The sequence below is a fragment of the Hibiscus syriacus genome, unplaced genomic scaffold (assembly GCF_006381635.1).
Source record: "Hibiscus syriacus cultivar Baekdansim isolate YM2019G1 unplaced genomic scaffold, ASM638163v2 tig00116951_pilon, whole genome shotgun sequence".
NCBI classification, from domain to species: domain Eukaryota; kingdom Viridiplantae; phylum Streptophyta; class Magnoliopsida; order Malvales; family Malvaceae; genus Hibiscus; species Hibiscus syriacus.
The window spans coordinates 2,316,943-2,340,729 of record NW_024063482.1 but is presented as its reverse complement, the minus strand read 5'-3'; the positions used below and the strand labels follow the sequence as shown (position 1 = coordinate 2,340,729).

At 38.0% G+C, this 23,787-nt stretch overlaps 2 protein-coding genes and 1 long non-coding RNA gene across 7 annotated transcripts in view; 1 reads left to right on the top strand and 2 right to left on the bottom strand.

The window, feature by feature from the left end:
* Positions 1-2,193: 2,193 nt before the first annotated feature.
* Positions 2,194-14,397, top strand: LOC120188603. The gene is made up of 3 exons (XR_005522429.1): positions 2,194-2,206; positions 9,250-9,254; positions 14,262-14,397. It is a non-coding gene; the product is annotated as an uncharacterized LOC120188603 (long non-coding RNA).
* The window catches only part of LOC120188599 (transcription factor bHLH67-like), a 27,405-nt gene continuing 16,352 nt past the window's right edge, over positions 12,735-23,787 (bottom strand). Inside the window, exons 3-6 of one of the 5 annotated variants that reach the window (XM_039191995.1) lie at positions 14,232-14,270; positions 13,468-14,082; positions 13,015-13,374; positions 12,735-12,868 (exon numbers count right to left, since the gene is read on the bottom strand). In XM_039191995.1, the coding sequence (XP_039047926.1) occupies positions 12,800-12,868; positions 13,015-13,374; positions 13,468-14,082; positions 14,232-14,270 (1,083 nt within the window). In that variant the 3' untranslated portion in view covers positions 12,735-12,799. Of the gene's footprint in view, positions 12,869-13,014; positions 14,083-14,231; positions 14,333-23,787 lie in introns of those variants that run through there. The other 4 variants (XM_039191991.1, XM_039191994.1, XM_039191993.1 and 1 more) reach the window with 4 other exon arrangements.
* Positions 14,082-23,787, bottom strand: part of LOC120188597 (pyruvate dehydrogenase E1 component subunit alpha-3, chloroplastic-like) — a 26,246-nt gene continuing 16,540 nt past the window's right edge. The window contains exons 4-5 of the mRNA XM_039191990.1: positions 18,026-18,032; positions 14,082-14,098 (exon numbers count right to left, since the gene is read on the bottom strand). The gene's annotated coding sequence lies outside the window, so the exon portion shown is untranslated. The remainder of the gene's footprint in view (positions 14,099-18,025; positions 18,033-23,787) is intronic.

Genomic DNA, 23,787 nt, shown 5'->3' with positions numbered 1-23,787 from the left:
ATGGACTACAACGTTGGGCCAACATGGAGATCTAAAGGAGTGGAGTGACTGAAGTCTCCAAGGCATTAGATGCAGCCGAAGCCATTGCCCCGTTTGAAGTAAAGAATACCGACTCTCTCCAATCCAAGCCGAAACCCAAAGGTAATAGTGGGGGAGAGAAGGCCAAATGAAGCTTTCACAAGCCAACATGAAATCATGGAAAACCAAATGATCGACCCAAAAAGCTCTTCAATCCTTAAGAGAAGAAGGGGGGATTATCGTGCTTTTCTTGTAGAGGAAATCATATGAAACGAGGTTGTCCTCAACTTATGAAAGTTGCTGCCATCAAGGAGAATGATGGGGTGGAGAGTGAGACTCTTAAGCTTGGCTCCATCTTTAGCACCATGGAGGTCAAGAAGGGTCGGAAGAAGAAGGGATTGATGTACGTAGACATCACCGTGGCAGGCCAAAAGATGAGCGCACTAGTGGACACCGGTGCCTTAGAGTTGTTCATGTCCAAACAAATTGCCAAGAGACTTGGTCTTCATGTGGAGAAGGCAAGTGGTTCCATCAAAACCGTGAATGCCGAAGAAGTTCCAATTGTGGGGGTCGCAAAGGGAATCGAGCTAACCGTCGGAGGTTGGTCTGGAAAGGAAGCCATCAAGGTAATCCCTCTCGATGACTTCGACTTTGTTCTTGAGTTAAGTTTTTTGGATCGAATAATTGCTTTCCCAGTGCCTTTTACCGATTTCTTGTGCATCCTGGATCCAAAGCAACAATGCATTGTTCCAGTGAGCCGAGGGCCCGGAATCGAGGCCAAGATGTTGTCCGTAATCTAATTCTCAAAGGGGGTACGCAAGGAGAAAACCACCTTTGTGTCTTCATTGGTGAGAATTGAACCCACAATGACTGAAGAAGTCCCAAGTGAAGTGGGATAAGTATTGGCAGAGTTTAGGGATGTGATGCCCACTGAGTTACCAAAGCATTTGCCACCGAAGAGAGAGGTGGACCACAAGATAGAGCTTGTGCCAAAAACGAAGCCACCCGCCAAGGCACCATACTGAATGGCCCCACCGGAGTTAGAGGAGCTTCGCAGACAATTGAAAGAGCTCATAGATGCTGGATACATCTGACCGTCAAAGGCACCCTTTGGTGCACCGGTGCTATTCCAGAAGAAACATGACGGCTCCCTTAGAATGTGCATCGATTATCGAGCTTTGAATAAGCTCACTGTGAAGAACAAGTACCTGATCCCGTTGATTGCCAACTTGTTCGATCAACTTAGCGGTGCAAGGTGGTTCACAAAGTTAGATTTACGGTCCGGATACTACCAAGTTCGGATAGCGGAAGGCGATGAACCGAAGACTGCTTGTGTGACACGCTACGGTTCATATGAGTTCCTTGTGATGCCCTTCGGTCTCACCAATGCCCCTGTAACCTTTTGCACGTTAATGAATAAGGTACTACAACCCTTTCTTGATCGTTTTATTGTAGTTTACCTTGATGATATCGTTGTGTATAGTAAGACCTTGGAAGAACACATTGAACACTTGAGAAGGGTGTTCCAAGTCTTACGAGAGAATGAACTTTATGTCAAGGAGGAAAAGTGCTCATTTGCGCAAAAGGAAGTGTCGTTCCTAGACCATATTGTTGGAGGAGGCAAGCTCCAGATGGACAAAGACAAGATCCGGGCAATAGATGAGTGGAAGCCACCCACCAAGGTAACTGAATTGCGAGTATTCTTAGGATTAACCAACTACTACCGACGGTTCATGAAGGGATATTCCAATATTGCCACGCCTCTGACCGAGCTACTAAAAAAGGACAAGGCGTGGGAATGGATAACGAAATGCCAGGATGCTTTTGAAAAGATCAAGGAGGCCATGGTGAATGAGCCCGTGTTGGTGTTTCCCGACTACACCAAGCCTTTTGTAGTCTTCACTGATGTGTCCGATGTTGCCATTGGTGGAGTCCTCATGCAAGAGGGACATTCGGTTTCATACGAGAGCCGGAAGCTCAATGAGACCTAGAGAAGGTACTCGGTTCATGAAAAAGAGATGACTGCAGTTGTGCACTGTTTGCGCACATGGCGGCATTACTTGCTCGGGTCCAAGTTCGTGGTGTTCACGGATAATGTAGCCAACAGTTACTTCCTCACCCAGAAGAAGCTTTCTCCCAAACAGGCTCATTGGCAAGAGTTTCTTGCCGAGTTTGACTTCTCCATGGAGTACAAGCCAGGGAAGGTGAATTGTGTTACAGATGGCTTAAGCCGGAGGTACGCCATTGAGACTGTGGAAGGTACCTTGCTCGAAAGGATCAAAGAAGGGTTGCCCCACGATCCTGCGGCCGAGCAAATTATTGAGGGAGCTAAGGAGGGGCGAACCCGAGAGTTTTGGCTCGAGGGGGAACTACTATATTATCGAGGAAATCAACTCTTTGTACCTCGATATGGGAAGTTATGCAAGGAGCTCATGAAGGAATGCCATGATTCCAAGTGGGCGGGACATCCGGGAGTTGATCGGACTTTGACATTACTTTCGGAGCAATACTATTGGCCGAACATGGTTGAAGATATATAGGCCTATGTGAAGACTTGTCTCGTGTGTCAGCAAGACAAAATCGAGGCAAAGAAACCGGCGATACTGTTGTATTCATTGCCCATTCCAGAGCGCCCATGGGAGAGTATTTCCATGGATTTTATCATAGGTTTACCCAAAACTGATGGAATTTCAAGTATAATGGTTGTGGTTGACAGGTTTTCAAAGTATGTGACGTTCATACTAGCATCTAAAGTTTGTCCAGCCGTGAAGACGACTCGACTTTTCCTCAAGCATGTGGTGAAATATTGGGGAATGCTGAAAACCATCATTAGCGACCGGGACACGCGATTCACAGGGAGGTTCTGGACGGAGTTGTTCAAACCGATGGGCAAACTGAACGAGTGAATGCTCTGTTAGAGATCTATTTGAGGCACTACGTGAGTGCCAACCAACGAGACTGGCCAAAGCTGTTGGATGTGGCCCAATTTTCCTACAACTTGCAATGGAGCGAGGCGACAAACCAAAGTCCGTTCGAGATCGTGACCGGGCAACAACCATTGACACCTAACACGGTTGTTACCAAGTATGAAGGGCCCAATCCATCAGCACACAATGTTACCAAGGAGTGGCACGAGCAACACAACTTAGCTCGAGCTTGTTTACACAAGGCGGGAAAGCAGACCAAGAAGTGGGCTGACCGAAAGCGGAGGGACGTGAACTTTGAAGTTGGAGACCTTTTCCTTGCAAATTTGGCCAATGTTTTACGCCACGCGGATGTGCACAAGGGGCTTGTGCGAAGATACGAGGGTCCTTTCCGAGTTGTGAAGTGAGTAGGCACAATGGCCTACAAATTGGAGTTGCCTTCAACCATCCGAGAGTATCTGGTTATCCATGTTAGCCTACTCAAGCCGTACCATCAGGATGCAGAGGATCCAGATCAAGTCAAGTCACACCGAGCGCCAGTCGGAGTAGCGGTCTCCTATGACAAGGAGATCCAAGATATACAGGCGGAGAGAGTTATTAGACGACCAGGACACCACCCGAGGCATGAGTACTTCATTTTGTGGAAATGACAACCCGAGTGCGAAGGAAGTTGGGAGCATGCCGAGGGACTTTGGCAATTCAAAACCCGAATATACCAATTTCATGCCAGACGAGTGACGAGGGCGTCACCAGAACGAGTGGGGGAGAATGTCACAGACCACGAGCCCACAACCGAGGTTAGCCCATGAAGAGTAGCCCAAGTGGTGTTTTAGACCTTCTAGAAGCCACAAAGACTTAGGTGGCATTTAAATTTGTATAGATAATGCCCACTGGTTTTTGGTAGGTAAGATTTAATCTCGACAGTCGATGTAATTAGATCTTAGCCATTCATTGAGGGGAGCTTTAGCTATAAATAGAGGCCTCCCCTTCTCATTTGTACTCACTCCTTCACTTTGAGAAATCATAAGAGCATTCTTCTCTCAAAGCTTTCTTATCTTCCTTCTTGTGCTAGTTCTCTTGTCTAGCTTCCGTCGAGGTTCTAAGCATCCTTGCTTGGGATATTTTCAGGCTTACTTAGCCTCAATCACTAAGAAGGCGACTAAGGCCGCACGTTCTGAGACGTCGAAGTTCTAAGGGCGTGACACTAACATAAACATGTCCCAAAATAATTCCATAGCATACTTCAAACTCATTTCCACTAAATAATTCAGTACTTATTATTTCCTTTTAACATTGGAACCCACTTTTCCAATTTACTCAAAATGGTCCTTCACTATTTTATCACTTAGACTCTTAATACCAAAAATTCCAGTATTGAAGGTATTATAAACCAAGTACCCATACAAAGGCATAATTAAAATAAACACTCCCAACAATTCAAAATTTGTATTACAATCACCAAACTTTCTAAAATTTCCATAATCCGACAACTTGCACCGTCTTTAAAGAATCAATATTCTGTATTGATATACACACTGGAATTTAATTCCATTTCTTCCGTTGAAAACTAGACTCGAATAAGAATCTATCCATATAAATAACTTTTTCTAATTCATTCTGTACAATTTATGGTGAATTTTCAAAGTTGACCAACAAAATCTGTTTTGCAGAATTCGCTGTCCGATTTTTCTGACCTTTCATTGGTTAAAAATTCATATATCTTTGTATACACCTTGAAATTGATCCCCCTTTGTTTTAAACGAAACTATATTAATATATGAACATAATATATACAAATAATCTCGAAAATATTTTTATATAATTTCTGGTGAATTTTCGAACCTACTGCCAAATTTAAAATCCAAACTGTTTTCTTTAACTTCATTCTTAGTTTCTTCATCAATTCTTACAACCAATTCTTTAAAATCACATAACTCTTCATAACCCATAAAACACAAGAACCCCTTTTCATCAACTCAAGATGAACTTGAACAACCAACAAGATTATCATACAATATTGGTACCAAATGATAGCGTTTTTCCCATATAACAATTTCCTATTTTCTGCATACTCAAAATCCTATGGAAATTGCTTGAAAATGAAATTAAAGCTTGCTCTTACCTTGGAAGAAGCTCACATATGGTTTTGGAGAAGAAGATGAGCAAATTTTGTTGAAATGTAGAGACATCTCATCTTAATTTACCTTAAATTCCAATTAAATGAATAAAATATTCATTTAATTGGGATAAGACTAAATCACCCTTAATGAATTTTCTTAATTACCATAAAACCATGACGGCTCATCCTTATCACATTTCAAAGTCAAAGCTGAATTATTTTGACTATTAATTCCGAAATTCTCCTTGAATTTTCAAAATTTGCGTTTTAGTCACTAAATTCCACTGTTTCGATTAAATCTAAAAAATTGCACAATTCCAGCCCAAATTTCTCTGATCTAAAATATTAACATAATATTTCCAAACATTTTATAACATCCTTCAATTTTTTGTAACATTCCAATTCGATTCGAATTTCTGATTCCTTATCGGCTTTAACCCTTTCTAATTTTTCTTTACTAAAATTCCAAATCCATAAATGTGATTTCTATAAAACCCCACTCTTAAGAGTAAACCATCTATTTATGTAATAAAATTCTTTTTAGGAAATTATCACTTAATTCCCTAAACGTTTTTCCCAAATTTCTACTTTGACCATCAAACTTTCAAAATTTGCATTTTGGTCATTATCTAAATTTTTGGGGTATTACAATTTTTATTCCTAAAAGAGGTATAGGCAGGCCTATCAAGATCAAACCTAAAACATCTCTTAAAGGGTCAGCAAATAGATTCGAAATTCTTAGTGCAGTTGATGAAAATTCACCTATTGTTGAGGTTCAAGTTAAGAAAAGTAGATCTGCTGCCTCAGGTGTATAAAACCTTCTCAAGGAACTAAAAGTAAAAAATAAGGAACAAATGGTAAAAGTAAAAACCCTTTTAAAAAAGGGGGAACATCCAACTCTCCTACTCAATGATTATATGCTTTTGGAACATCAGAGGATTAAACAATCCTCAAAAGCAAATAAAAGTTCTCCAAAGAGCCATGGTTGCTCGCATGTTTGGAAAGCAATTTCTCAAGTATGGAGTGATGTACGCCATAATTTGGTTTGGAGTATTGGTGATGGCTGAAATGTTGACTTGTGGAGGGACGCATGGCTTAGTAATGTGGGTCATTTGAATTGCTTTGTTACTAATCAACCCGATAGAGAGGCACTCCCAAGTCGATCGGTAGTTTCAATGGTGGACGAAAATGGTCTTTGGAGCTGGGAATTATTCAATCATATATTACCTAGCACTATTATACAGAGGCTGGCAGCAACGATGCCCCCATGGAAGTGCAGGAAACTCGATGTGCTGGGGTGGAAGTGGAATTTTGATTGATGCTTTATGGTTAAGTCGGCATATGATATGAGACAGGAATGCTCGGATGACAGACCACTCAACGTATGGGAAGTGATTTCGAAATACCGTGGTTTGCAAAGAATTAATTTTTTTTTTTGGTTATTAGCTAACGATAGGCTTCTAATCAATACGGAGAGAGTATGACGACACTTAGCTACAAGCAATTATTGTGGAGTTTGCGGGCAGCCAGGGGAAACAATAGATCATCTTTTTCACCACTGCTTTTTGGCTATGGGAATCTGGTCCTCACTAGTTAAAGATGATAAATTGCATGATTTTCTTTCACAGGACATAAGGAGTTGGTTGCAAATTAATATTGTCTCTCCGCGATTTTATGCACGAGATGAACAGGATTGGGACTTATTATTTGGTTCAATCCTTTGGTTGTTATGGAAAAATCGCAATAAAAGGATTTTTGAACCGGATTATATTGAACATGAATTTGTTTTGGAACAAGGCAAGCGTCTTTGTTTCGAAGCTAACCGTGCACTTGCTTCTTCTATGTCGAAGAGTCAGACTTATCGGCATGTTAATAGGACTGTTCTTTGGTCTCCACCGCCTCTGAACTAGTGTAAGATGAATACAGATGGATCCCGTAAAACTAGAAACGGATTTGCGACCTGTGGGGGTGTTCTCCGATCCTCGAATGGTGATTGGCTTGTTGGCTTCTCTAAGGTAATATGTATATGTTCTATCGTTGAGGCGGAACTATGGGGTATTTATGAAGGTATTTCTCATGCATGAAACCGTGGGGAACGACAAGTCATGGTAGAAGCCGATAGTGTGGAGGTTATTCAGATGCTATAGGGGAAACCAAGAGAGGTTCATTCTTATCTCTTCTTGATCGAGTTTTGGAGTTATTAAATCGGGAATAGAATGTTACTTTACGTTATGTAAATCGGGAGGCGAATAAGGTAGCTGACAAGTTGGCGAGGATCGCTGCTGGCCGAGGTTACTCTCAGTTGAGTTTTCACAGTCCACCGTTGGAGGTTTTTAATCTAATACAAGAGAAGGACACTGCTGGTAACTTAGAAGCAAGCATCTAAGTGCTAGCTATTCTTTTCTTTTATTCACAAAAAAAAAGTTCTCCAAAGAGTCAATCTTTACAAAGTCGATATTCTTTGCTTGATGAAAACCCGTATTAAGTCTGATAATTCTGCCAATATATTACACTCTAAATTTGGTAGTTGGAATGTCCTCACTAACTATGAATTTGCCTCTAATGGACGAATTTGGCTTCTCTGGAAAAAACGAATTGATATCAACTTCTGTAATTCTTCTGATCAAAGTATTTCTGTCAAATGCCACTTCAATAGTACCTCTTTCATCATCACTACTATCTATGGTAATAACAATGGCATTACTAGAAGACTCATCTGGCAACATCTCAGAGATCTTAATTTTCATTTTAATGTTTTTCCTTGGATTCTTGGAGGAGACTTCAATTCTTTTCTTCACTTTAAAGAAAGCTCTGACTCTGATCTATTAGGACCTTATCTTTCTTCTGATATGAAAGACTTCCTTGATGTGACTCAAGACCATCATTTTTTTGGCCCATCATTCACTTGGAGCAACAATAAAAAAGATGCCTTCATAGCAAGGAAACTTCATAGAGTTCTTATAAACTCTTATTGGGTCAATTCCTTCACTAAATATTTTGTTGAATTTCTTGCCCCAGGACCCTCTGACCATTGCATGGCTATTGTGTGGTTAAACAAAGAAGCTCATACCAACCAACCCAAACCATTCAAGTTCTTCAACTTTTGGTCCAACCATCCTACTTTTCTTGATGTAGTGAATCTTTTATGGAAGTAACCAGTTCAAGGTAACCCTATGCAGGCTCTATTTCTCAAACTAAAAAGACTTAAGCCTTGCTTACAAGCTCTGAACAAAAACTCCTATAGCAACTTATCTGCTAGAGTCAAACTCAAGAAAACAGAGCTGGAACAATTACAAATCTCTACTCTTAAAGGATCCATCCCTCTTGATAAGGACTTGTCTGCCCAAAATGAGTTGGCTGCTCTTGAGGAATCTGAAAAATGTTTTTAAAACAAAAATCCAAAGTTAAGTGGCTTAAAGAGGGGGACAAGTGTACAAAGTACTTCCATTATGTCATTGCAACAAAAAACAAAAATGATACCATTAGGGTTCTTATAAATGCTTAGGGTAAAAGACTAGAATCCTTTGAAGATATGTCTTCTGAAGTCATTGATTTCTTCAAACAACAATTAGGTTATGTTGATCCTAATTTAAAGCAAGTTGACCCTCACTATTTGAAAAGTTTGCTCCAATTAGAATTGTCTAGTGATTTTTCATCAGACTTAGTCAAACCTGTTACAAACGAAGAGATCAAAGAAGTCTTATTTAGTCAAGGAAACAACAAAGCACCAGGCCCGGATGTATTTACTCCTTTATTTTTCAAAAAATCTTGGTTTGTGGTAGGAGATGATCTTATCAAAGCTATCATACATATCTCATGTTGCTCAGTGGTGTACAAAACCATCTCCAAACTCCTTGTTAAAAGACTGACCATGCTGCTGCCCGATCTTATTACTCTAAACCACTCTGCTTTTGTCCAGGGAAGATCGATAATATATAACACTCTTCTAGCTCAGGAATTAGTCAAAGGATATGGAAGGAAGCAAATATCTCCTAGGTGTGCTCTCAAAATTGATCTTCAAAAGGCATTTGATTCTCTTCATTGGGACTTCATATCTGCTACCCTCAAAGCCATTTGACTCCTTTGCTTTTTCTTAAGATGGATTGAGGCTTATTTTAAAGAAGCCAGATATTCAATCTCCTTCGATGGTAGCTTAGTTGGTTACTTTAAAGGCCAGAGGGGGATAAGACAAGGTGACCCATTATCTCCTATTCTCTTTGTGCTTGCTGCGAATATACTCTCCAAAATTCTTAATCTAGCTGCTTCTAAAGGGATCTTTGGGTATCATCCTAAATGTAAAAAAATAGGCTTAACCCATCTCTCTTTTGTTGATGACCTCTTAATTTTCTACAAAGGAAATCATGAGCCTATTGCTGGTGTCATTTCTGTTTTAAATCAATTCTATGAATTGTCTGGGTTAAAGCTTAATGCTAGCAAGACTGAACTTTTTGTTGCTGGTATTTCCTCTAGAAATCTTGAAGTTATTCACTGCATTTCTGGTTTCAAGCAAAGTCATCTTCCTGTTAGGTACTTGGGTGTTCCTTTAATCACTAAGAAACTATCTAATTTTGACTGCCAACCTCTTTTGGACAAAATTAAGCTAAGGTTATACCATTGGTCTAGTAAGATGCTTAGTTATGCTGAAAGACTGGAATTAATTAAAACAATATTGTTCAGTGTGGCAAATTATTAGTGCAGGCAATTCATGCTCCCTCAATCAATAATCAACCTAAATTAATCAGCTCTGTTCCTGATTCCTTTGGAAAGGAACTGATCAGGCAGCTAATGGGGCTAGGGTCAGCTGGTCAAATATCTGTTGTCCCAAATCAGAAGGTGGCTTAGGTCTGAAGAACTTAAAAATATGGAACACTGCTTGTATGATTCATATTATGCGAAAGATTCTGGTAGGAGAAGGTTCCCTTTGGGTAGCTTGGTTAAACTGTTATGTTCTCAAGAATTCTGATTTCAAGGACATGTCTGCTAGTAACGCTCACAGCTGGAACATTAAGAAACTTCTGAAGCTTTGATCTATTGCACTTTCAATTTTGAATGCTGGAACAAAAAATACCAAGGACATTTGGGAAACTATTAGAGAAAGAAGAAGTAAGGTTTCTTGGCATAATATCATTTGGTTTCCTTCTCATATACCCAAATTTAGTATGATAACTTGGATGGCCATCTTAGACAGACTGCCAACTCGGGACAGACTGTCAAAGATGGGAATTGTTACTAATAGTCAATGTGTTCTTTGCAATGCAGCTCTTGAATCTAGGAACCATATATTTGCTGATTGTAACTTTGCTAAGTCTATATGGAATTCCATCTTAAACCTCTCTCAATTGCGTAAAATTCACATGCCTTGGGAAACTATGCTTGCATGGGCTTGTGATGAATGGAGGGGTAAATCTCTCATCTCCACCTTATTGAAAATTGCTTGGACCTCCTTCATTTATTCGATTTGGGAGGAGAGAAACAGAAGAATCTTTCAAAGAAGTTCAAGAGAAGCTGATCAAATTCTGTCAACTATCAAGGACATTATCTGAATTCAACTTAGAGGAAAAAAATTCAATAGAAATGATAATGTCAACTTAATTCTTAGTTGTAATTGGGGTATAGTCTAACCATTATTTTGTTGTAAGTATTTGTTTATACTCCCTTTTGGGACGTTTCTTGTAGCTACTGTGCTTCTTTGGATAAATAAAATTTAACTTATCCAAAAAAAAAAAAAAACAAGCCAATAGGCCCTTAAACAGTCCAACTGTTAGTAAGGCCTATGACCAATTTCTAACTATCAACTCTTTCTTCAACACCTCCGTAGAGGAATCCATGGTGATGGGCCATCACTTTTCTGCTGCCTTTTGTATTGAGATTGGAGAGGAATCCATGACGTGAAAATCTAAGTTTGCGTTGAAAGAAAACAACACAAAGACAAAGCAGATGGAAATTCATACACATTCCCCGGCCGCGCGTTCATTTCTTTTTCCATTTTTGTTTTCTGGCAAACGTGCACCATTGCAGACTGCAGTTGAGGCCACCCCATGCGCGGTCGGTGATAAGCTCCTCATTCACGTCATTATTCAATCTTTTATTGCCTTGCTAGCAACTTTTCTGATTAATTAATGAAGCTGAATATGATGTTGTCCACCAAAATTATGGCTGATTTGCTATTGGTCAAAGAAAGAAGAAAGATGAAGGCAGAACAAAGGAGTAGAATATTTAATAAATATTGGTTCATCTAATACCATATAATAAATATTTAACTTTCGACTTCGTCTCTGACTTTGGTAATCATTTTGAACAAGTTATAGATATTATATTTATTAAACTATCTTTTGGAAACAAGTTATATTTAAGTTGGCACTTTAGATGATTTGTTTACTTATTTTAAACTTAAATCATTTTGTATTAGATGAGTTTAGGGTTATGATTGAATAGATTAAGGTTGTTGACATTTGATGATCGGGGCTGACTGACAACCTTGGGAGAAACGGAAAGCAAAAGGCTGTAAAAAGAAGCAACGCGTAGACCAAAAATGACTACGACTTTGGCTTACCATGGGGAGTATGATTTGTCACTGCCACGGATTTCTTTTGATTTTTTCCCCTTTCACATGGGGATGTGTGCTTTAATCTGCTGCACAGTTTTGCATTTGCAGCCTCTGATCATCTGAGCCCCCCATACAGAAATTTTCAGTGTTCAACTCCTTTAATCATATATAGCCTTTGACCTTGCTTATTATTCTTCCATTAAAGCTCAAAACCCTTTGCTCATCTTCTTCTTTGCTCTATGTTTTGGTAACAAGGTGTTGAACCATGAAACCTTGGTATCTCAAATGATTATCATGTGTTTTCTTTCCAACTCCACTAATATATATTATGGTTGTTGAATCTTTGTGGAAGAACTTTTGTATCTCTGTTGAAGGTCTTTCGCGTATTATCCCCGTACCTCAGAGTCTATGGAGAGTCTCTCCATAGTCAGAATTCCAAAAGAGTATATCCTTAATAAGAATCTCGAATATCTAATAACTAATATCTAATATCCTTAATAAGCCGACCATAGTCACTTCGACTATCAACATAAAAGTACTCGCAATAGTCATATCTCTATGCTCCTTAATTAAGATCGAAAGAGAAGATGGAACCCATGATTCTTCTTTGTCATTCAATCTTTCTGTCTTTTTATATTAGATATCAATCAACGACCACTCATTTATCGATTGTGATTTTCTATTTAAATCAAAATAAGTAAACTGTCTATAATCCATTTGTTTCCATCAGCAATGGTATTAATAATTTTAAACATTAGGGTGTGGTCATGAGTTTTCAGAATTTGAAGGGTGGCGAAAGTGAATATAAAAAATCAAGCATCATTCACAAAAGGTACAACCATATACGCACATTTCTTCAAACTTAGTGAAAGCCAGTGCTAATATCTTAGCTGCACCCTGAATTGCCCCCCCCCAAGAAAAGAATAAAACTTGGAAATAGCTAAAGAAAAATTACATATATTTATCATCCTATGAAGCAAGAAAAAGAAATCATTAGTGATAAACATAGGTGTTTTCTCAAGTTAAGCTGGAAACATCAAGGGCTCGCATCTCTTGTCTTGAATTGTCTTTGTGGTACAAAAACATTGCTTAATGGCAAAGTGATTCTTTTTTTTTCTTCTGGCCTTTTTCTATATTCCCTTGAGGAATCAAGTCAGCTGCCTACTGACCATACCTTTTTACCAATAGAATTTAGCTGAATATTTGGTGGACTGTTGCTGATATCTCATCTGCTGATCTTAGCTTACAATCGTCCTCCATCTGCCATTTACACATTTCCAAGACACCCCAGAGATGAACAAAAGAAAAAAAACCAACAAGATAAGATGTTTGAGACTTTTTGGAACTAGGTTTTTGAGTAGAATAGTCAAAGACTCAAGTTAAAAAAAAAACAAATTATATGTTACCTTGAGATTGAACGAGTAAAGAACCGATGCTTGTAAAGAAGTAATGTTGAGATGCAGAACTGTTAATCTGAGACTTTCCAGGGTGACAATGCCTTGTACTAGCTGACCAGGTCTTCTTTCACACTGAATCTTTAAGTTGACATGATTGTGTACAACATTAACTTCTATTTCAGCTTCTCCCTTTACAACTTCAGGCTGTGAAATTTCTATTGCAGACTTTGACTCCGAATTATTACTGCTGCTGTTGTTATTGCTTTCTTCAGTTGTTCTCATTCTCTTTTGTGCTTCCATGGATTGAACAAGTTGCTCCAGTTCCTTGACGAAGTCAATTGCACCCCCTATAATAGACGCTTGGTCACCCTGCAAACCAAGAAAAGGAAAACATGGTAACGAAAGTGAAACTAAACAACTAACTTGGGGATTAAAAATATTGGTGGGATTCGATTGATATACTCTTTGGATGTAAGATGGAGGCATGAGAGAGCGGAGGGAATTTAGATAATCGTTCATTTGACGTCTACGGTTGCGTTCAACGGCAATGTGGGTCATTCGTTGGCTCTCAACTTCATCTTTATTCTTAACCGGCTTCGTTCTCTTCCGCTTCCTTCTTTCTCTGGGAACAAGAGTGGATTTTGTGACGTTTTTACTGCAATTGTCCGCGTTTTGGTTGAACTCGGAGCTCACAACATCAAAGCATGAAGATGAAAAATGTGGGTTGTTTTTAAGGTCGTTATTGGTCTCGGATTTGACCGGTGAATGCAAGTCGAGTGCTTCACGGGTGACACAGCTTTCAAGCTCTAAAGCTTGGATTTGTGTTTCCATGAAAGGGTCGTTGTTCAAGTGTTGCAGTCTCAAAAGTGTCTGAAAACTGGGATTTTTGAAGGCGAAAAGCTGTGGGGGTTCAAGTTCCACGCTTTGGAGCATCTGAAGGAAAGGCATTTTATTTTTCAAGCTGAATATCGTATACTGTGTTTCTTTTTCTTCCTCTTCTTCTCTCCCGAAACTCAACAGCTCTGAGTTAACAAATCCTTGTTCCAAACATTCCACGTCCAACTGATCTCCTATGAACTGCAAAAAATAAATTTTCGGAAGAAAAAAAGTAAAGCTGTCAACAGCTATAAGAGGGAATGAGAATAGAATGTTGAAACAAGCAGTAGTGCATTGAATGCAAGCAAATTTCAAAGGAGTAAATGCAGTACTAAAGAAAACAAAGTAACACATACACGAGAACTAATTGGTTCTTGGAGACTCTCCATAAATGCAAACCACCCCCAAGAAGCCGAAGACACAATTAGTTTCCTTTAGCTTTCTGGTGTTGGCAATACACTCAGAAATGGAATTGACATTAAATGCTTTGAAGTGACTGGAGTAATGGGAATGCAACTCGAAGCTGGTGAAGATGAACCTGAAAATGCATTGAAACAAGGAGCAGATTGAGCTGAGAAAATACCAAAGTAAGAGTGAGAGAAGAGATATAGAGATACAGTGATGTATTAGGGACCGGCAGAGTTGGTGAGACTTAGCGGGGGGTGGGGGGGATTGTCTGGTTCGCAAGGTCCCAAGCATTATTGGGCCATTGACGATGGCAGTTTTGTCCAGCAGCGGGGACAGACAGTTGTGGGGACTACCCTTTTGCGAGCGTACACCAAAGGCAAAAATTGCTTTGGAAACTGGAAAGTCATCCTATGGATTCTGTCACCCTTCTGATGATGGGTCTTTTCTTTATAGCGCATCTCTACCGTTCTCCATTTTCGTTTTCCTTTGGGTTTATTTCCACCAAATGTTCATCAATTATGACTTCAATTCTAAAACGATTCAATTGTTTCTAAGTATATAAGTCATATTTAATCTAATCATTAACTTAGATATTAGAATACTAGGAATATTGTTCTATTTAGGCTCAATTCAAACAACTATATTTATAAAAAAGAAAATAACCTCAGTGACCGAAAATACCTTATAATATACGATTTTAACCAACTTTTTTTAGATTTGCCAAAATGACCAACAAATTCGCAACGCGAACTCCAATTTCGCAACCTAGTTTCCAATTTCGCAACGCGAATATGTAAATTGCAACGCGAATTTGTAAATCGCAACACAGAAGTCAAATTCGCAACGCGATAGTCAAATTCGCAACACAAAAGTCAAATTCGCAACGCGATAGTTAAATTCGCAACACAAAAGTCAAATTCGCAACGCGGAATTTCAAATTCGCAACGCGGAATTTCAAATTCGCAACTGAATTTCAAATTCGCAACTAGATTTTCGAATTCGCAACAGGTTTTAGTTTCGCAACACAAATGTTTTGGGTATATAACAACGCAGCAGCAACAACTCATAATCTAAATCCCTAAATCACAACTCAATCCATCTCCATCTATCACTCTCTCCGGCGATATCCGTTCCTATATCCAACGACATCCTTCCCCATCTCTAATTTTTTTTACATAATTTTATTTCTATATAATTTTTCAATGATTTCTCTCACAAATTATCAACTATCAACTTAATAAAGGTATGTTTTTCTCTAAGTTAGTGATGATATCTAGTTTATAGCTCGTTTGTTTAGTAAATTAATTTACAATTTGTAGAATGAAATCATCTAATGTTGATCATGTTTGGATAGATTTGTGTTTTGGAGGGTCATGGGAGAATGTTCATGGTGTTTTACAATATGTGCTTTTACCCATGAATCTTCAACTAAAAATGTCATTAAAAAAGTTAACTTATGAAACTATAATGTTACATGTTGCAAAGAAATTGAATTTAGAGCCTTTAAGTGGATTTAGGCTATCTTATCAGAGAAAAGGTAAAGTTTATTTGTTAACCGACAATGAAGATGTTGAACGATTCATTGCTTACATTAGTGTTTCGCAAGAAGATGATGTTACATTGTATGTTGTTGAACCTAGAAGTAGTGAAGTTGGGTCAGTAGCGGGTAGTAATCAACTAAGTTCTTCAACCCCAGTTTATGGTGCTCACAATGTACAACGTTGTTATCAACCTCAAAATTTAATGGTTCCACCACAATTTCATCACCAAGAAAATTTTGTTTCACCACATTTCCAATACCAAACACAATATCAAACACAATCTCAAAACCCACAACCTTTTCCTAATCCAAATCCCAACCAACTTTCAACCCCAAATTTCGATTTTCGTATTGACCAGTTAGGCGATTATGAGCCAACAGAAAATATTGTGAGTACTAGTCAGTATTCGAAATTTGATCTTGGTCAATACTCAAACTTTGATCTTAGTCAATACTCAAATTTTGATGATGTGATGGAAGAAGAAACAGACCCTACATGTAATGATTTTGATATTGGTCAATACCCGAATTTTGATGATGAAACAGTCGCTGCCGAGGAAGATGTTGTTGATGATGATGAGGAGGAAGTTACGACTGTGAATGAACATGTTGAACATCCATTATGTAATTCATATAACCCTGAAGAAGAAGAAGAATTTCCCAAAGAAAAGAAAAAGAAGAAAATGCCACGGGAGTATAACTGGAATATGCCAGAATTACTTCAGATACCGGAAGAAGAGTTGGTAAAGATAGCAGTTGATTGTTACACAAAAGTTATTCGTATCAAGAAAGATGATTGTTTTGATACAAATTAAGACTTGAAGATAGCTTTGTATACGAAATGTGTGGAAGATGGCTATCAACTAAAAGTTAACAAATCAAGCAAAGATCGTTTCGAAACAAAGTGTATGATTGACAAAAACTGTATGTGGCGTATGATTGCAAAGAGGATAAAAGATTGCGAAATGTTTCAAGTTAGGACTTTTATTGATAAACATACATGTTCAAGAACCCAAGTTTTTCCTCACCATAGACAGACAAACAAAAAGGTGTTGGGTGGTTTTCTGCTGAGTTAATGTTTTTGAATGGAAGGTATATCGGAGACATGAAATTATGACTAACATGATCTCGGTTCAAGATTAGTATCTCATATTCTCAAGCTTGAGAGCCAAAGTTATGCCTTGGAATTGTTAAGGGGCGGTTAGTAAATAATTATAATTTTGTTGACTCATTTTTGTTAGTTGCATGCATTTCACATTTAATGATTATATTTCTTGTGTATATGATTTTGTAGATTCGTTCGTTTATTACTTGCATGCGCCCAGTTATTATAGTTGACGGAGAACATTTGAAAGGTCGATACCTTGGAGTAAACTTATTAGCAGTAGCCATGGATGCTAACAATGGGATACTGCCAATAGCTTACGGAGTTGGAAAATCTGAAACCTCTTATTCATGAACATGGTTTATGGGGCATCTTAGTGATTGCATAGGTCCTATTAGCAATCTGAAAATCATATCCGATAGGGCAAACTCAATTGACAACGTTGTTAGAAGGTGTTTCCCAGATGTTTTTCATGGACTTTGTGGTGTTCATTTGTACAGAAATCTAAAATCAAGATCTGCTGGTATAAAAAATCACAAATGGACATACTGGAAGGCTGTAAAAGCTTATCGGAAAGTGGATTTTAATAAGCATATAAATTATTTAAGACGTGTTTTGCCTCAATGTGCTCAAACACTAGAAGATGTCGGGTTTGAAAGATGGTCAATAGTACATCAACTTGGAGTAAGATATGTTTCATGACGTCTAATAGTGCAGAATCAATCAACGCTCTAAGTCGCCATTCCCGGAAATTACCCATTACTATGTTAATGGAGTTTTTTCGAGCCTCTATTCAATAGTGGCACTACAAGAAAAGAAACCATGCATGTATTATTTCTTTAAATTCGTAACTTATCATATATTTTACTAAGTATTATTTATTTAAATTTACAAGAACATTGGAACGTCGTGTTACACCATGGACTGAAAAAAGATAACGAAACGTGTTGTGAAGTCAACGTCATGGAGAGTTGAACCATGTTCAAACACTTTGCTTGAAGTATTGGATAATAACTTAAATGGGCTTGTCGATCTAAATACAAAGACGTGTAGTTGTAAGAAATGGAAAACATCTGGTTATCCGTGTGTCCATGTTATAAAAGTTTCTCTTCATCTAAACCAAGATGATTCAAGCGCATACGCTATGGATTACTACACTACAGAAATATATCGACAGACTTATGCCGAGATTATCTACCCATGTCCACATCCTTCTGAGAGAGACATACCAGATGACTTACAAACAGTTTTGCCACAGTCATGGACAGCAAGCTACCTGGCCGATCAAAAAATCACGATCGTATACCGTCTAAGGGTGAAGAGAAGAGGATATCGACATGTAGTCGGTGCAAGGAAAGTTATCATATAAGGTTGACATGTGGATCACCAGTGCCATCACAATCATCTTTTCCTCTACCAAAAAATGGATCCTCATCAAAATCCAAAGCTCATATGGTGCCAAGCAAAAGGAAATCAAAATCGCAATCAAAATTAAAATCCCAATCACAACCGACTTCACCTTTTGAGACTTATTAACTTAGGTGATTTTTAAATGCAAACGTTGTATTATGTGTATTTTATGTGCGAATGCATACATTTTTATTTAGACATTCATTAGTAACTTGAGTTTGAACATTGCTATGATCTGTTCAGTTGTTATCATGTTGGGATTTTCTCTTGTGTTTGATTGCTTGGATAGTTGTTCTCTTGCTTCTTCAAGTATCTTTAGCTTGTATTTATAGCTTGGAATGTGTTTGATGTTGTATATAACTTGATGTTGTATGTTGCGATCAATGCGAAAGTCAAATTCGCAACGCTTATTTCGCATTGCGAATTTACCTTTTGTGTTGCGAATGTGTACCTTCAACATGTCTTTTTTACCTTCAACATAATGCAGATTGAATTTAAAACAACAAATCAACTTTTACAAATCAATTAAACAAGCAAAAAAATAATTCTTATTTACACATCAAATTGAACAAATCAACTTTTACAAATCAATTAAACAAGCAAAAAATAATTCTTATTTCCTCATCAATTAAACAAATCAACTTTCAATGTAAAATTCAATTAAACAAGCAAAAAAAGTGTACCCCAGACTGTTGTTTATGCAAAAATACATCAATTTCATGCAGCTCGCGTCAGGAATAACCTGGAGAAACCAAACATTTGCTCAAACAACACTTTCTACACATCTAAAACCAACAAACAACAAATTATTGAATTCTAGGTACTTAACCAAACATTTTCAAACCAACAAAGAGTAAAATATGTTAACAACACTTGCTCAAACTTACCAATTGTTTATGCAAACTTTCAGCACGCGGATGCAGGTAGGTAACGTCTCGCATATATCACTCGAGCCATAAAATGCCGAAACCATAAGCCTACTGCACCTCTATCTCTATCTGTGAGAGGTAGAAGGTGTTTACTTCCTGTCGTCAAACGCTCCAAGCACATGCATACAAGAGGACTACAATCCCCTCTGGCTCCCTCCGTTTGTTGTGGCGCGGTATCGTCTCTGATCATTATAACTTTGAACTTTTTTGGCTTATTGTTTCCAGAATTAGTCCAATAATCAATCGCGTCCAAGTATTTCGCCAAATGAGCGCTCCATCCCTTACAAATAATATCTCTCAAATCAGACAATGGTATGTAATTCAACATGCTGTCATATACCATTATCTTCAGGGATGGGAGCTGAAGCTCGACGAGAAGCCAATGACGACGTTCTAAAACAGGGATAAACACCTGCAATCATAAATAATTGCGCACATAAAATAAAATTTATGAAAACCTTTAAAATATTCAAAAAATAAATACTAACTTTATCGACCTCCTACCACGCAGTATAAAGTTTAGCTTTTCCATTACCCAACGTATATGAAGCATCTCTCGGATCCTTCAAGTGAGCTACGTGAAAAGACGTCAGCATAATAGTCCATCGAGTATTTCTTATTTTCCTCAATTTCCTTATTATTAGAAGACGTGAAACCCATGCATCAATATGTTGTTTTATAAAAAAAATACATATATTAGTGAATTTATTAATAATTAAAAAAAAATTAATCAAAATGCAATATAAGAAGAATATAAGACTTACCACCCCTTCGATATAGCCATTATCTTCAACCCCTAATAAAATACCCTACCAAGACCGATCAAGAAACAAATGCATAACATCGTCAAGTTGGCATAGGTCAGAATAACACCCCTTGCTCCGCTCATGTAGATAAAAATCAACTGCGGTCTTAGCCCAAAGGGTATTGTCCGTAATTGTGTTTGGTAGTGTTTCCCTCTCCTGCTGAGGAATGGTACTGACCGGTAACATATACAAAAGCCAACTCGCATCCATCATATCGGACACGGGAGGGGGTTTATCAATATGTCGACATATGACGCCATGTGAATCGGGCTCTTAAACGATGGACGGGACCTCTTGAACGATGACAGGGGCCTCTTGAATGGTGGGAGGGGCCTCTTCGATGATGAGAGGGGCCTCTTGAACGATAGGAGACGCATCTTGAATGATGATAGATGCATCAGGCTTCTTCTTACAGAGTATTGGCACTAGTGAGGTGAACGGAGACGTAATGGCACGTGCACGACGTCTGATACGTGAACCCCGTCGTGCAAGAAAAACCCGACGTAAAGCATCTACCTTATCGAGCCGCTGAAAATAAATTAATACATAAATAAATAAATAAATAAATAAATAAATAAATAAATAATACCGAAAAAAGGTTATTTGCATTTTTAGTATAGTATTAAACAAATTTATCTCATTGCGTAGAGTATGAACCTCATTCTGCAATGATGAAACAATCTCACGTAGAGCGGCAACCTCACCACGTAAAGTATATACCTCACCACGTAAAGTAGATACCTTACCACGTAGCGTACCATTGTCATCGCGTAAAAAATCCACCTCACCACGTAAAGACCGAACCTCATCACGCCATGCACCATTATCTTCACGTAAAATATTGACCTCATGACGCAAAGTATTGACCTCATGACGCAAAGTACCGACCTCATCACGTAACTCCCCTAACTCATCCCGTGGAGGTGGAGAACATGGAGATAAATGTCGTGGCCTCTTTGTCGGTCGCCTATCATTAGGTGATGGTGGAGAAGAGGCTCGATGATGTGATGGAATAGGTGATGGTAGAGGTGGAGAAGAGACTCAATCAGGTGATGGCTCCGGGTGTCGAGCTGTAGAATCGGCCCGATCAGATGATGGCTTTTGAAGTGGGGGGTGCTCATCATCCGTCCCATCAAAAAACTGCTTACTAGCTTGCCACCAATCAGTGGCAAGCTCAGCCTCTGTAAGTGTCAGCCTTTGTGGGTGTCAGCCTCTGTAATGGATAGTTGGCTTCCTAACAATATAAAAGCTCAAACAAAGTTAAACTTGTACTAGTAATAACTTGTTTATATATGGTATTATTTGTGTGTTAACTTACATCATTCATCGTCGTATATGGGAGTAACTCTTTCCAATCCAACATGCAGATCCTCTTCCAGGTAATAGCCCTAGGAATATCATTTGATCTTTTTATCGCATATGTCCGCATGCTGGGGAAAGCCTCAAATATCCAAATCTACAAACAATATAATACACAAACATTAGTAATTGATAAATAATTAATTATAATTTTGGAAACATTGTATAGAAATTCTTACCTTAAAGGCCCAAGTAAAGCCTGTCAAAGTGTATTTAGAACCATCACCCCGCAAACTTTTTCGGTCCTCAAAGGCAGACGACAACTTCTTCCAGGTAGCTTTCCATAGATATGAATCCCACAGAAACAGGTTCCATGCATTTAGGTCCTCTACTAATAATATTAGGTCCTCAGAGATAGGTTGTCTGTCCTCTTTGCCTTAAAATTCGGCATGCAAAAGTAATAAATGTCATACTCGGACAACATCAAGGTCATCCATCAGAGTAAAACCTTATTTAACAAATAATCTCTTTAAGTCGTCGACGTGTAAACTCGGCTTCGACTTTGCCAGCTCAGGAAAAACCCGAGATAACCATGATGGGCGAGAGATATGACTAGTGTATCGGGTTACTTCATCGTGTCTGAAGCGTAGACCAGTGATTAAGCAAAACTCCTCCCGCCCAAAACAAGTATACGCCGGTACCGGAGGAAAATGAAACCATATCTCTTCATCACCACGTTGTATCCTCTCGGGTAGATCGTTAGTCATGGTTTGAAGAAACAAATGTGTCAACACAGCATCTCCACCCGTATGTTGTATTTTCAGCCATGGCCCGAAGCAAGTATCCTCAAACAATTTTCTTTGTAGAGGTGTAAGCGTCGACGCAATTTTAGTGGCTAGGCTTAATTTATTCCTTAAGGTCAATGCAGTCGAAAAAAATTTCTACAAAAACAATAAACATACCAAGTTAGATATACCAAAAACTACAAATTATACACTATAAACAAACATGATATTAAACAGTAAAACCAAAGCCAAATATATTTCAATCTAGCACGATATTCACATGATGTCATTATTCCATCATAGTTCACAAAATGCATCAAATAACATTCCAGAAGTAAGCACTTATATAAACATTTAAAAGGATAACTTATATGTTTAGTGCAGGTTTAAGGACAACATAAAGAATAGTAGTTTATTCTTGAAACTTAAATTAGCAACACTGTGAAGTTAGTATTTGTCTTTGTTTTGTCTTTTTGTTGAAGTAATGCAATTCATTCAAGTTTCAATTTGCAGAATAAGAGTAGTTTCTGAAACTTAAATTCGCAACGCGAAAATGAAAATCGCAACGCGAAACTAAAATCGCGTTGCGATTTTCATTTTCGCATTACAATTTTGGTGTTGCGATTTTCATTTTCATGTTGGGAATTTAAGTTTCAAAAACTATTCTTCTGCAAATTAAAACTTGAATGAATTGCATTTCTTCAACAAAAATATAAAACAAAGACAAATACTAACTTCACAAGGTTAAAGACTAAACAGTTTAGCAGTATTGGCAGCAACTGAATGAATTTACTAAGCAATCTCAGTGAAATGGTTAATCTTTATATATATTGAAATTACAGTAAATTTATCATCAATATAAGAAAAATTTAATAATAATACAAAAATTTCAAAATAAAAATAAGAGTTTAAAAACTAACCCTCGGTGGTTGATTTTCTATTTCTGACCGTGAATGGTTGTGAGGATTGCTCTGGGAGATGGAGATAGACGGATTTCGCCGGATATGGGGACGGATTTCGTCAGAGATGGGGACGGATGTCACCGTAGAGAGTGAGAGATAGAGATGTGACTGAGTTGTGATTTAGGGTTTTAAGTTATGATTTGCGATAATATTGTTTATATTTGTGTTGCAAAATTAATATTGTGTTTCGCGTTGCGAATTTGACTATCGCGTTACGAATTTGAAATTCAATGTTGCGAATTTGACTATCGCATTGCGAATTTGACTATTACGTTGTGAATTTGACTATCGCGTTAAGAATTTGACTTTTGTGTTGCGAATTTGGCAATCGTGTTGCGAATTTGACTATATCGTTGCAAATTTGACTTTTGTGTTGCGAATTTGACTTTTGTGTTGCGGATTTGACTATCGCGTTGCAAATTTGACTTTTGTGTTGCGATTTATATATTCGCATTGCGAAATTGGAAACTGAGTTGCGAAATTAGAGTTCGCGTTGCGAATTTGTTGGTCATTTTGGCAAATCCAAAAAAAGTTGGTTAAAATCGTATATTATAAAGTATTTTCGGTCACTATGGTTATTTTCTCTTTATAAAATGTATGTATTACTAATCGATTAAAATTTTTTGAACAAATAATATACTATAATCAATTCATAATATTAA